This window comes from Ziziphus jujuba, chromosome 5 (assembly GCF_031755915.1).
Source record: "Ziziphus jujuba cultivar Dongzao chromosome 5, ASM3175591v1".
Lineage (NCBI taxonomy): Eukaryota > Viridiplantae > Streptophyta > Magnoliopsida > Rosales > Rhamnaceae > Ziziphus > Ziziphus jujuba.
Window position 1 is genome coordinate 16,741,107 of NC_083383.1, and position 11,895 is coordinate 16,753,001.

Genomic DNA, 11,895 nt, shown 5'->3' on the forward strand with positions numbered 1-11,895 from the left:
CTATTTTATTTTTATTTTACCGGCTGAACCGGTTGCCACTCATCTACCCACTTCTGCTTTGGTTAGTCTTTGTAAAATGGTCATGGCTGTTGTGAGTCATTTTCTGCTTCCAGCTGGCTGATTTTTATTTTTATTTTTTAATTTGTTCTAACATAATAGTTTAGTAGCAAAATTACTATTTTTAGATTTTTTTTTTTGGGGGGAATCTTTAGACAATAATTTTAAATTTAAATTTTTAATTTTCAAATAAAAATTTATAAAAATAACTATTACATAAATCCTATAAATGGTTATTGTGCAATATTTTTGATAATGATTGATGTTTATAAATTCTAACTAACTCATGAAAAGAGATGATTTGTATGAAATAAACTAATTTAATAATTCATTTATTTTTTTAATTTATTATAATAATTCATTCCATATTTCACAACATTTTCTTTCATGAAAGTATAATCAAAATTGAAAAGGCGTAGTCAATAAGATAATAACCTTTTTTTACGTGAATAAGAAGACAATAACCCTTTTAATACTTGTACTTATTGAAAGTATGATTATTTAATTATTTTTATTAAAAAAAAAAAAAAAGCCCTTATGCTCATTGTTGAATGATAACATGTTCTGAGTGTTCCTTAGAGTTAAAGGAAAGATGAATCATGCACTTTTACTTTTCATGCAGAAGGTAAAGTACATAAAAACAAACTTGAATGCAATAGTTATACATATGCCTATTCAACTTGAATAAAACCCACTCCTTTACCAACATGTAGTTATGATGGAATAATCATTAAAGATATTTGTTGTGTTTATCACTCTTTCTAGTTTGTGTTTGTTTAGCAGGTTCAATAATGTTTTAGTTACGTTTAAAATTTCCTAACAAAAACAAGATCATTTCCTTTTTGGTTTTTTTGTTATTAGAAATACTAATTATATACAAATGAAATTTTTGTAATAAGAATCTGTAATAGTTTTAAAAATATATATAATATATCAGAATGAGTCTACTTTTATGAACAAATTGAAATGATATTTTTCAATGTTCTTTTTTCTTTGGTTTTGATTTTATGATTAGGTGAAAAACGACTAACCAATACATAATGTCAATTCTACATGTAAAAAAAGCTTTTTAAGAAAAAATTTTGAAAACCAAGAACATCAATGTAATCAAACGAACACTAATTTTTTTACTATCCATTTATAGTTTTTTATTTGAAATATTTTAGTTTTAGAAACTAATCACAAAAATGTATTTAAAAATTATTTTCTTATTTTTGACTTTCAAAATATGTTTAAGAAAATTATTTACACGTAATTTCTTCGTTCTTATTTTTTAGATTTACGTTCCCCATATCACTTTTTCCTATTATTATTCTTATAATTTTTTTGTCTTTCTTTCTCTGGTAACAGTATAGATAAAAAATAGCAAGTTTCATTGTTTCCAATCAAAGCCAGCGGTTCATTGCGTAGCCGTAGCCGTTTAAGCCGAGTCAACCTCATAAGCCGCATAACAGTTCGCGGCCAGATTGACTTCAAAGAAGGCCACCAATAGAATTTTCACACGTCCCCACTTGCATGTTAGTCAGTCACTGTCGGAAATGGGACAATCTTCTAATAACTTATCATTATATTTTATAATATTCACCAAAATAAAATTATTTCTTTTTGATATTTCTTCTAACAAATTACTAATTATATTATTTTTTCAATAATACGTTGGTTGTGAACAGGCTGTACCGACTAGTCCACCGGTTGTTGCCAGTTGCTTCTATTCACTACTTCTTCAGTGCCTGTCGGTGGACTCAATTGTACCTTGCTTTTATTTTTGTATTTTCAGTTTCCTTCAAATTACAGCTATACCCCTTCCTTGCCTTTTTTTTTTTTCATATTTTTAGACACCACTTTTTGAAAATAATAATAATAATAATAATAAAATAAAATAAAAAAACACACCTACAATTATTATATAAGTAAAATGGTTATACAAGTGAAAAAGAGGGGGCGGATGTTCACACAGAAAATAAAATGGTTATATAAAAAATGCTATTATACTAATAACGTTTCATATAAATTCATACAATTTACAATATATATGTAAAATATATATATATATATATATTGATTGTTTGTGAATTACACTCATAGAATATGCATGCATCTAATGCATATAATAAAATATTCATAATATAAGGTTCATTTCTGATGGTTCAACAACAAAAGCAATGTTGGGAATGGGGACGGTGCTCTTAAAAAATTTTAAGTGAATTTTACAATAGTTTTGTAATGTTTTTCTTATTCAAAAAAAAAAAAAAACTTAAATGCGTTAATACAAGTAGTTAAATTATCTTATTTGTAATATTGCATTCGTATTCAACACATTAAAATACATATATATACACACCAAACAAAAATGAAGATTAAAATAGATATATATATATATATATACACCAAACAAAAATGAAGTTTATTGCTTAGCTTAATAGATTGGGACAAATTTGAAGAAAAATATCACATACATGTTACCAAGAAAATTTGTGAAGATTCTTAATTTATTTGATTGTACGTATTTTTGTATGTCTGCAATTTTTTTTTATCCTTTACAACAATTTGTTTTAATCTTAGTGTTTCAAATATATGACTTTTTAATTGTAAATATGAATAATAATATCTATATCTTATATTGATTTATTATCTTATATTTTTTTTTCTACCGGTATAAGTATCAAAGTTATAAAAGATATAAGGTGTGATAAAATAGTGAGATTAAACCTGAAACTTTATAAGCCTATGCGTACATAAACAAAGCCTATGCATAACAAGTTGTTTTGTTATTGTTATTATTATTTTAATTATATAAAAAATATATATAAGTCTATGTTACCCAAAAAAAAAAAAAACATGCAATCAGCATCAATTACAAACATAATTCATAATAAATTCATAAAAATAGTGTACATTCTAGGTTTCCAATAATGTATTTATGAAAACTTTATATTTCTAAATTTCCAACAAAAAAAATTATCCTTATATGTATTAACTGTCTATATTAATTAAAAATTTCTACAATATAGAATTTAGATATAAACTGCAGTTAAACAAACTCTTGCCTAACTCTTCATCATACTATAGTTTGTTCCTTATTGTAAATATGCAATTTATTGTATATATATATTTAAAAAAGGTGAACCAAATAGGTGCCAAAGTATTTTGCCAAATATTTCTTTCCATTTTTTAAACATTAATTTTTTAAATTTTTTTTCCTTTTTTCATTTTTTTTTAATTTCTTATTTTTCATTTTTTTTTAAATAAGAAAACTTAATTTTAAAAATTTGATATTAAAAAAAAAAAAAAGGTCATACCCTATGGTGCTAAGACACATATTAAGCAATCAACATAGCATCGACGGGCTTTATACAAGCCTTGCCCTAAGGTGGGGCGTTTTCTTAAGGCCTAGAGCTTAGGCATGCCAAGGCATGGTCTAAATCTAAACGAGCCATTTTAAATCACTGATGAATACTTTCATAATTAAAAAATATTCATTTATATTGTTTCAATTATTTTATTATTTTATTTAGAATCTATGTTTTTAAAAAATTATTAATTTATCAAGAGAGATTAATTTATTATTATTATTATCAATTTTTACTAATTAATTTTAATAACTAAAGATTAAAATTGTATTTTTATAATATTATTTAATCATAAAATATAGATTTTTCATTTTCATTGACTTTTAATTATTAAAATTATTTAATAAAAGTGATAAGTTGATCTATTTGAAACATATAAAAAATTAAAAGAAAAATTAATATAGATTTTTTCAAAAGTATAAAATTTAAACGAAGTAGCAGTAAAATTGAGATGATTACCCTTCATAATATTTATATGTAACGCCTAATCTCTACACAAATTACCTTTGCAATATTAAGCAAATCCAAATTCTCAAATATATTTGGGCCGCCACCAGCTGTGGGAGAAGAACGTAGTATTTGAATTTTAGACGCATTAGTTTTTTACTATTTTTTTTATCTTTCTCGTTGGCCCAAACAATTGAGGTTTTTGGTACCACAAACCCCTATAATCGATCGGTGGTTTTCTAAGTCGCAATGGCTACTACACATGGATATTGGAAATTTAGCTGCTGGGGAAACATGAAAAGCTAGAAAAATAAAAATTGTTTGAAAAATTTTAAAAAGAAATGATGGAAGGTTGTTTTAACAATTTTAAATAAAAATGAACTGTGGGAAGAGATTTGGATAGTGTAAAGAACAACCAAAAAAATGTAAGATGTATTTGGACCCATAATATATAGCAAATTCATCCTTTGGAATGCTAGTGAATTCTGATTAAATGCTCCAGCCACAATTTGGTACCTCTTGTGGTGTGGGCAAAAATATAATTTTTTTTTTGGGTACTCAAAGTATCTCCATGATCCGTACGTCTTTGGAAAGATTTATTTATTTATTTTCTTTTGCTGAAATGTCTTTTGGAAAAAAAATTCACTCTCCTTGCACCTATACATCTAACTTTCTTGTCGTATTATGCTTGTCCACTCAGATCTCGTACTCTTTATTTAAGCTTACACAATTCTCTTTATAGAAAAAAATACACAGTCGTTCCAGCAATACCAGTTTAGTAGTAAAAATAATTTTTTTTTTTATATAATGATTTAAGTTTAAATCCTCCACCTTCAATATATATATATATATATATAACTTATGTATAGTTATATATTATAAGATATAACGATGAAAATCAATCGTTAAGTGGTGGTTACATAAGTTATAAATGTTTAAGTTTATGAGAATCAATGTTAGAGTTACAAGACAATTGTGGCATCTATATATTCATAATATTCGATTTAGATATCCACCATACATTGTTTGAGAAAACATATACACCATATGTAGAATAATCTTGATTAAAAATTTAACAGGAAAACCTAGTGAAATAATAACATATTGAAATTAAAAATATATATATATATATATATATATGATTTTCGTGCAATATAAAATAATAGCTTTAGTTTTATTTTGAAAATTTTTAATTTTCAAAATTTTACAATTTAGACCTTTAACATTTTAATTTTATAATTTTAACCTATGATTATTTAAACTGCTACTATTTAAACCTTTTTAAATTTTGACTAAGAAGATTATCAACAATCTTACATGATTAATATTAAATTATATCAACTTTTGAATTAGAAGATATCAAATTGCAAAATTTTAAAACCAGCTCTAAGAATTTACATTTTTAATTTGAAATTTAATATAATTTAATATTAATCATACGTGTATACTAACTTCTTTTTTAATAATAAATGGTATTAAAGTGAAAATTCTAATAATTATTTTAATATTTTGCATTTCAATATCTTCTAGTTTTAAAAATGATATAGTTTAATATCAATTATATGGTCAAAAGTCAAATAAGGTTTAAATTGTAACAAATTAAAAAAATTACAAGGCTAAAAGCTAAATTGAAAAGTTAAAAATCTACATTGTAAAATCTCGAAAGTTGAAAATATCAAAATGTAATTAATCTGGAAATATGGCAGAATATTTCATCTAGATCTCTTTAAGTTTTCATAAATTTCAATTTAGTTCCTCAAATTTTATAAATTATAACTAGCACTCTTACAAAAAGTATAAATAAAACTATTTTGAAGGTTTTGAATGAAATAATAAGGAAAGATAAATATAATTATTTAAAATTTAAAAAATAAAATTATATTTAAATTAAATCTCAAAGAAAATGGATGAAATTAAGTTAAATATATATGCTAATCTATCTCCTTAAAACCTTATAATCAAAGTTGGTGGAACAACTTGCAGAAAAAAGCTAATGGGGCAAAGCTAGGTGTGAATACAAGGCGTGGCAGGTAAGAGCCCCAAGATCTTTAATGATTTTTACCAAAAAATTCATACTTAGCCCCGCTAAAAAGTTAACCACAAACTTTTAGATATATTATATTTTTATCCTCTAAATTTAATCTTTAACCTTTTAAATCATCTATTCATCATGGAAAATAAAACTTTTGATATTTAATAATGTAATAGATGATAAATATTGTAGTTTTATATTGTACAGGTAATTTTGATTTTAATATATATATATATATATATTAAAATTTTGATAGTCTATTTCCTATATATTTGTTTGTGGTTCAATTTTGTAAACGTCATGTTATTTTTGTTTTATTAAAAAAATTATTAAATTAATATTTCTAACTTATAATTTGATGGCCCTATTAGAACAACTAATGGCAAAACCATTTTTTTTGTTATATAATGATCCCAAAATCTAATATCTCACTTTCAATGTATTTAAAAAAAAAAAAGGGAAAAAAAAAAAACATTGTGAAGGCCTCTATGGGACAACCAATGGCAAAACCATTATTTTGTTATGTAAGAATCCAAAAATCAAATCCTCCACCTCCTTTATCAAAAACTAAAAAAGATGTGTGGAGTATAATGTTCATGTTTTATTATAATGTTTTAATTTTATCCAAATTAATATGTTCAAAACCCACTCAATTAGTAATAAAGTTTAAAGAAACCAATTCCATTGAAAAAATTAACGTTTAAAATTTACTCTTCTTTTTACAAGATTTTTGGATCGGCCCTGAGTAAAACCTTGATCAAGAAAAGTTATAGTCTTATAGACAATAGTCGGCAATATGGATATACACTTTTCACCTTTGTCCACACCACATGACCGCAGTTACTTACCTTAAATAATAATAATAATAATAATAATACCCCCCAAATATACTTTCTTATAATTCTTCAGGCAGCTACCTGCAACGGGTCAAAATAATTATACCTATTATCAACAACCTTTCATATCATACACCCCACATCCACATACAGTTCCTTTACCAAAATCTCATTATTCTTTTCTACTTTCTTCGTTTATTTTGCTAAAGCTATTTAGCTTCAGCTTTGATACCAATTTGTATGAGAATAAATAGCCAAACATATGGAAAATTAAAGATAGTTGAAGATGTAGGTAACTCCTAAAAACTCAAATCGAATCTTAACTTTATTTAAAATCAAAGTTCTAAAAAGTAGACTAAAAACTCAAATCAAATTTTTAACTTTATTTAAAATCAAAATTCTAAAAAGTAGTCATGGCTAAACAAAGAGATCAAGTCTAAATTCATATCAAACTTCAAGGTTTATGAGTTTATACATTCCTAAGCAAAGCCTAAATATAATAAGGAGTTTCATATATATATATATATATATATATATATATATATATATATATATATATATATATATATATATATATATATATATATATATATATTTTACTATTTTAATTATTCTAAAATCATTAAATCAATAATATAATATATATACATATATATCTTAAATATATAAGTGTATATCACCCTTATGTATAAAATTAAAATAATTTAGTAATAACTAATGATAACATATATATTGAAATTTTATATTTTCAAATATCCAACAAAAATAAATATTAAACTATATAATTTTCAAGTTTTCAACAGAAAATAAATTTTAAAATAATAAATTTTACAATTACTTGGTTTTTATATGAATATTTAACTTTATAAAAATAATAAGGTATATTTTAACTTCATTAGTATATTTAATATTAAAAATTTAAATTAAAAGAATTAAAAACTTACAAAAAATTAAATAAATGAAAAAACATAAATAAAAATGCACATATTTTGACGCTAGACTGGCACCTTTTCAAATGACCACCTTTTTCGATGCTCGCTTATATGCAAGGCTTTTTCACTGTGCCTCACGCCTAGACACGCCTTCCCCAACCTTTTGCTAGGCTGCCCAAGAAGAAACACACCACTATCATTGACAACTCTCAACATGGTAGCCTCTTAAAGTGCATCATCATTAATCACATCTTTTCGCTATTCAATATTAATGACTTAACAAACAAACCTAGATTAACTTAAGCAAACTCTTAAAATGTCAAAAACCAAGTTTGATTTATTATTCCAACAGTCTAACGCTAAATTCATGATTAATAATTGCTTTTTAGCCCCCCAAAAAATAAAAATATTAATCATTGCTCACGGCTAGTTCACAACACAAAAATCGTCACTTAAAAAACCCAACATAAATTTACATTTTATTTAACAAAAAAGCGCAGATGGTTTATAATTTTCTCTTTTCATATCAAGGATGGTGATTTAAACTCGACGTCTTTGCAAAAAGACAGTAGCCTGTCACTGGACAGTAGCATAAACCTTCCATATTTGCAAAATGCAGCAAAAGATGGTGATGAAATGAGTAAGCTTTTTAAGGGTTTTTATAGCAAACGTACAAGTGATCTAGATTTAGCTAGGCATGTGGATATATGTGGAGGTTCCAATATTCTTGTGGTATTTCAATTTAAGCTTTATAACAATAAAAATAATAATAAAGCTTTCTTTTTTTTTTCTTTTTTTTTTCCCCGGTAGAATAATAATAATAATAATAAAGCTTTTTCTATACATTCAGTTCCCCCTTATTACCCCTTACTATGTCCCCTGAACCATCCACTCTCTTTCTACAAAGCCCCATCCGCATTTGCACTATTACTTCCTCCTCTCCGGCTTGCTGTTGTGTTCTTCAATATCTGCATTATACATGTTATAAACCATAAATGTTATATTAAATAAGGAGGGTGGGAATAAGAAAATATGCTGCCAGATATAATGCCCAGTTGTGGGGTTGGGAGAATTCAAAAACTCAGGATACAGAACAGAGGCTAATACCTAAGTTAAAACCATAGGTACAAACTATCAAATACCTCTGTGCTCATTTATATGTAGTTATGTACGTTTTCTGAAAATGAATAAAAGTGTTCAGCGACTAGTGAGTACTTCTAACTTACATAAAATAAATTAACAAATTTTATTTTTATATCAAAATCCATATTATTGTTTCACTCTTGAGATTGAGTTCATAAGAAACTCATCCTCCCTTGTTGTTAAATATCTTCCATAACGTTTTCTACCACCCACACCCCAGAGGCTATAAAGGGTGTAAAAGTGACATTGTTGAAACGAATAGAATTTGATTTAAACAAGGCCAAAATAATTAACCCAAACATTATGATTTTTTAAATTAAGATAAAAATGTTTGAAATCAAAGAATAAACACAAATCTATCAGTCACAATTAGATCTTCCAAGACTTGTTTTTTGAAAAACAAACACATCAAGTATAACCTTGGTTGGGTTTCATTGATAAAAAGAACTAGAAATAGATAAAACCCAAATATATATATATATATATATATATATATGAAAATCCTGGCACATAAACATAAATATAAGCTACTTTTCTTATTACACCCCCCCCCCCCCCAAAAAAAAAAAAAAAAAAAAAAAAAGCTACTTCTAGATATTTGAATCTAAATGAGGAATAATATGGGTTTCACTACCCAATTATTTTTTTCGAACAGATTCAACTACATAAATACGTAAGAAAAAGAACTTTACCCACATTTTTGACATGAATGAGGAAGAAAGCACATTATTTCTAAACATTTCAAATTAAAATCATTTCGAACTACCACAAAAAAGTGAAACAGTCTTAAATTCTCATAAACAATTTACCCTAAAACTTAAACCTCAAATCCTTTTCTCTGTGCTCTCACATCCAAAAGCAACATCAATCTCATCATAACATTCATGTGTTTCCATATTTAGGCTAGTTTTCAGTCCTAGCAACGCCCACTAAATATATTGGTAAATGCCCCTAAGATTTTATCGTCATTCCAATGTCAAAACCCCACTTGAACATAACCCAATAGGCATGGTGGCTTGTCAGAAATGATGGGCAACGGAAAAGTGCTTCACAAAATCGAGCAAGACTAAAGGGAGAAATATATGGTGGTTGGTAAGGGTTTTGTACCTAACTTTTTGTTGACAACCAAACCAAGAATTGGATGGAATATAATACCATTTGAGTAATGGGTCCTTGGGCAGGTCAGCCACCCATGTACTTCAATCATGTTAGGCCCATAACCATTTTATACTTTTTCATAAAGTGATTAGACTGTAGACGGTGCCCATCTTCATCCATCTCAGCATTACGTTTTAGTTCCTCTACATTTTTTATTTCCCAAATTACCCCCTAAGATTTTTCTACATAGAAACATTATAGTAAATTTATGAGAAACGGGCATTATATTTTTGTAAAACCGAAAATGCCCTTAGGAAAAGACAATTATACCAAAGATAATGCTATTGATGGTGATGAATCATGATGATGATGATGATGTGGGATATGGAAGTTTTGACATACATGTCTTAGCATCTGATTCTCATTCTGCAAAGTGGACAGCCTCTCTTCCAATTCGGAGTTCTTCTTCTCCAAATCTTTAACCTTGGTTTCCAAGTCATTCAAATATGCCTTCTTTCTCTCCCTAGCTTGCTGTGCTGAAACTCTGTTCCTCAGCAATCTTTTTTTTTTTTATATATAAATATTGTTATTCAAAAAAAGAAGAAGACAATATTACCAAAAAGCCACTGGTCCCACATAAAACGGCTAAAAGTGCAGTACAGAAGAAACACGTTAGCGGTGCAAAATTCAATTACCTCTTAAGTCTCTTGCTTTCCTTGTCAGCTGGGCTTCTTCCTCTCTTTCTTTGACCTTCTCCGGTGGCTTGAATCCGGTCTGGACCGGCCACTGAACCGGTGTCTCTTCCGGAGGCCGAAGTCCCGGCTGATTCACCACCTAGCTCCGGCACTCTTCTGATCTCCTCATCACTTTCCATTCCTAATTGGTTAGACCAGAAAAAATTACATATATTTATTATCAAATTTCATTCTCAAAAGCTGCAAAGAAAAATCCAACGAGGCCGTTCCTAAGAAAAGTAAAAAATAAAAATAAAAAATTAATAAAAAAGACAGTTATACTCTGGAAATGAAATTCCCGGCAAAATATTACAAAAACCCATTCGAGGAAAACCCAAGCTATACAAAACCCAGATGGGAAATTTCCAAATTCCTCGAAACCAAGAAGAAAAATAAATCAAAAACAAAAAAGAATAATAACATTGAAAGTTGATTGCTCAACTTCTAATTAACGAAATGATTAGTGAGAAAGAAAAATAAATTAGACCTTCTTTAACTTCAACTTGAAGAGCAGAGCTGGAAGATCTTTCACTGCTTGAAGGTAGAGAGCTTGCAGCGATTGAACTTGTCGCTTGCTCTTGCATTTTGTCTAGAAACAAAGAGAGAAGCAAGAAAGTGAGAATTCCACTGGTATTTTTCAGATAGAGTAGGGAAAAAGAGCGGGATATTAATGTTACGGTGACTAAATCAAGAGAGACAGTGTGCTCTAAATTGTTTCTTGGCCGTTGAAATCTTTGAAGATCGACGGCTCTGCAAGTGAGAGCGTGGAGGGATATGAGCCATGAGGAGTGGGATGTATCAAAGGTTTGAGAGGAAGGATCGTGGAGGTTTTTTGACCGTTAGATTGAAAGCTGATCGAACGGATGGCATGGAGGTTGGGATTGACATGCAATGAACCGGGACCACATTATGTGCTGGCTGAAAGTACTAGTGTTTCTCCATTTCGAGGAAAGAAGAAAAAAAAAAAACACAAACAAAAAAAAATGGTTGCTTTTACGAAATTACTATATGATTTTGAATATCTTCTACAAGGTACTGCACGTGCAACGCTCGTGCAAGTTGGTACTTTGAGTTTATATTTTATTTATCATGTTTTTATTTATTTATTTGTTGGTTTTACATTAATTTCAATGATTGTTGTCCTTTTTCACCATATTTAAGCTTTCATTCCCATAAACAGATCATATTCGTATTGCCAAAAAAGATTACATTCTTGAAAACAAGGGGAAAAAAAAAAAAAAGATTTAAAGAAAAGCAGAGATGATA

At 27.4% G+C, this 11,895-nt stretch overlaps 1 protein-coding gene across 2 annotated transcripts; it reads right to left on the minus strand.

Annotated features, from left to right (window-relative positions):
* Positions 1-8,283: 8,283 nt before the first annotated feature.
* LOC107421189 (transcription factor HY5) lies at positions 8,284-11,352 on the minus strand. Of its 2 annotated transcripts, none has more exons than XM_060817790.1 (4): positions 11,117-11,352; positions 10,591-10,771; positions 10,226-10,454; positions 8,284-8,622 (listed from the first exon to the last, which is right to left on the minus strand). In XM_060817790.1, the coding sequence occupies exons 1-4, from the start codon at positions 11,211-11,213 to the stop codon at positions 8,554-8,556; spliced, it is 576 nt and encodes a 191-aa protein (XP_060673773.1). In that variant the 5' UTR covers positions 11,214-11,352; the 3' UTR covers positions 8,284-8,553. The 2 variants fall into 2 exon arrangements, with proteins under 2 accessions (XP_060673773.1, XP_015885857.3); XM_016030371.4 differs by having other exon boundaries at positions 10,298-10,454; positions 11,117-11,322.
* Positions 11,353-11,895: the final 543 nt, after the last annotated feature.

Bases quoted from the DNA above. Each gene is read 5' to 3' on its own strand.
- LOC107421189 (XM_060817790.1), bottom strand. From the start codon at position 11,213: ATGCAAGAGCAAGCGACAAGTTCAATCGCTGCAAGCTCTCTACCTTCA. The intron at 10,772-11,116 runs GTCTAATTTATT...CTAACCAATTAG, and splicing joins TCAAGTTGAAGTTAAAGAAG to GAATGGAAAGTGATGAGGAG. The intron at 10,455-10,590 runs GTAATTGAATTT...AAAAAAAAAAAG, and splicing joins GAAAGCAAGAGACTTAAGAG to ATTGCTGAGGAACAGAGTTT.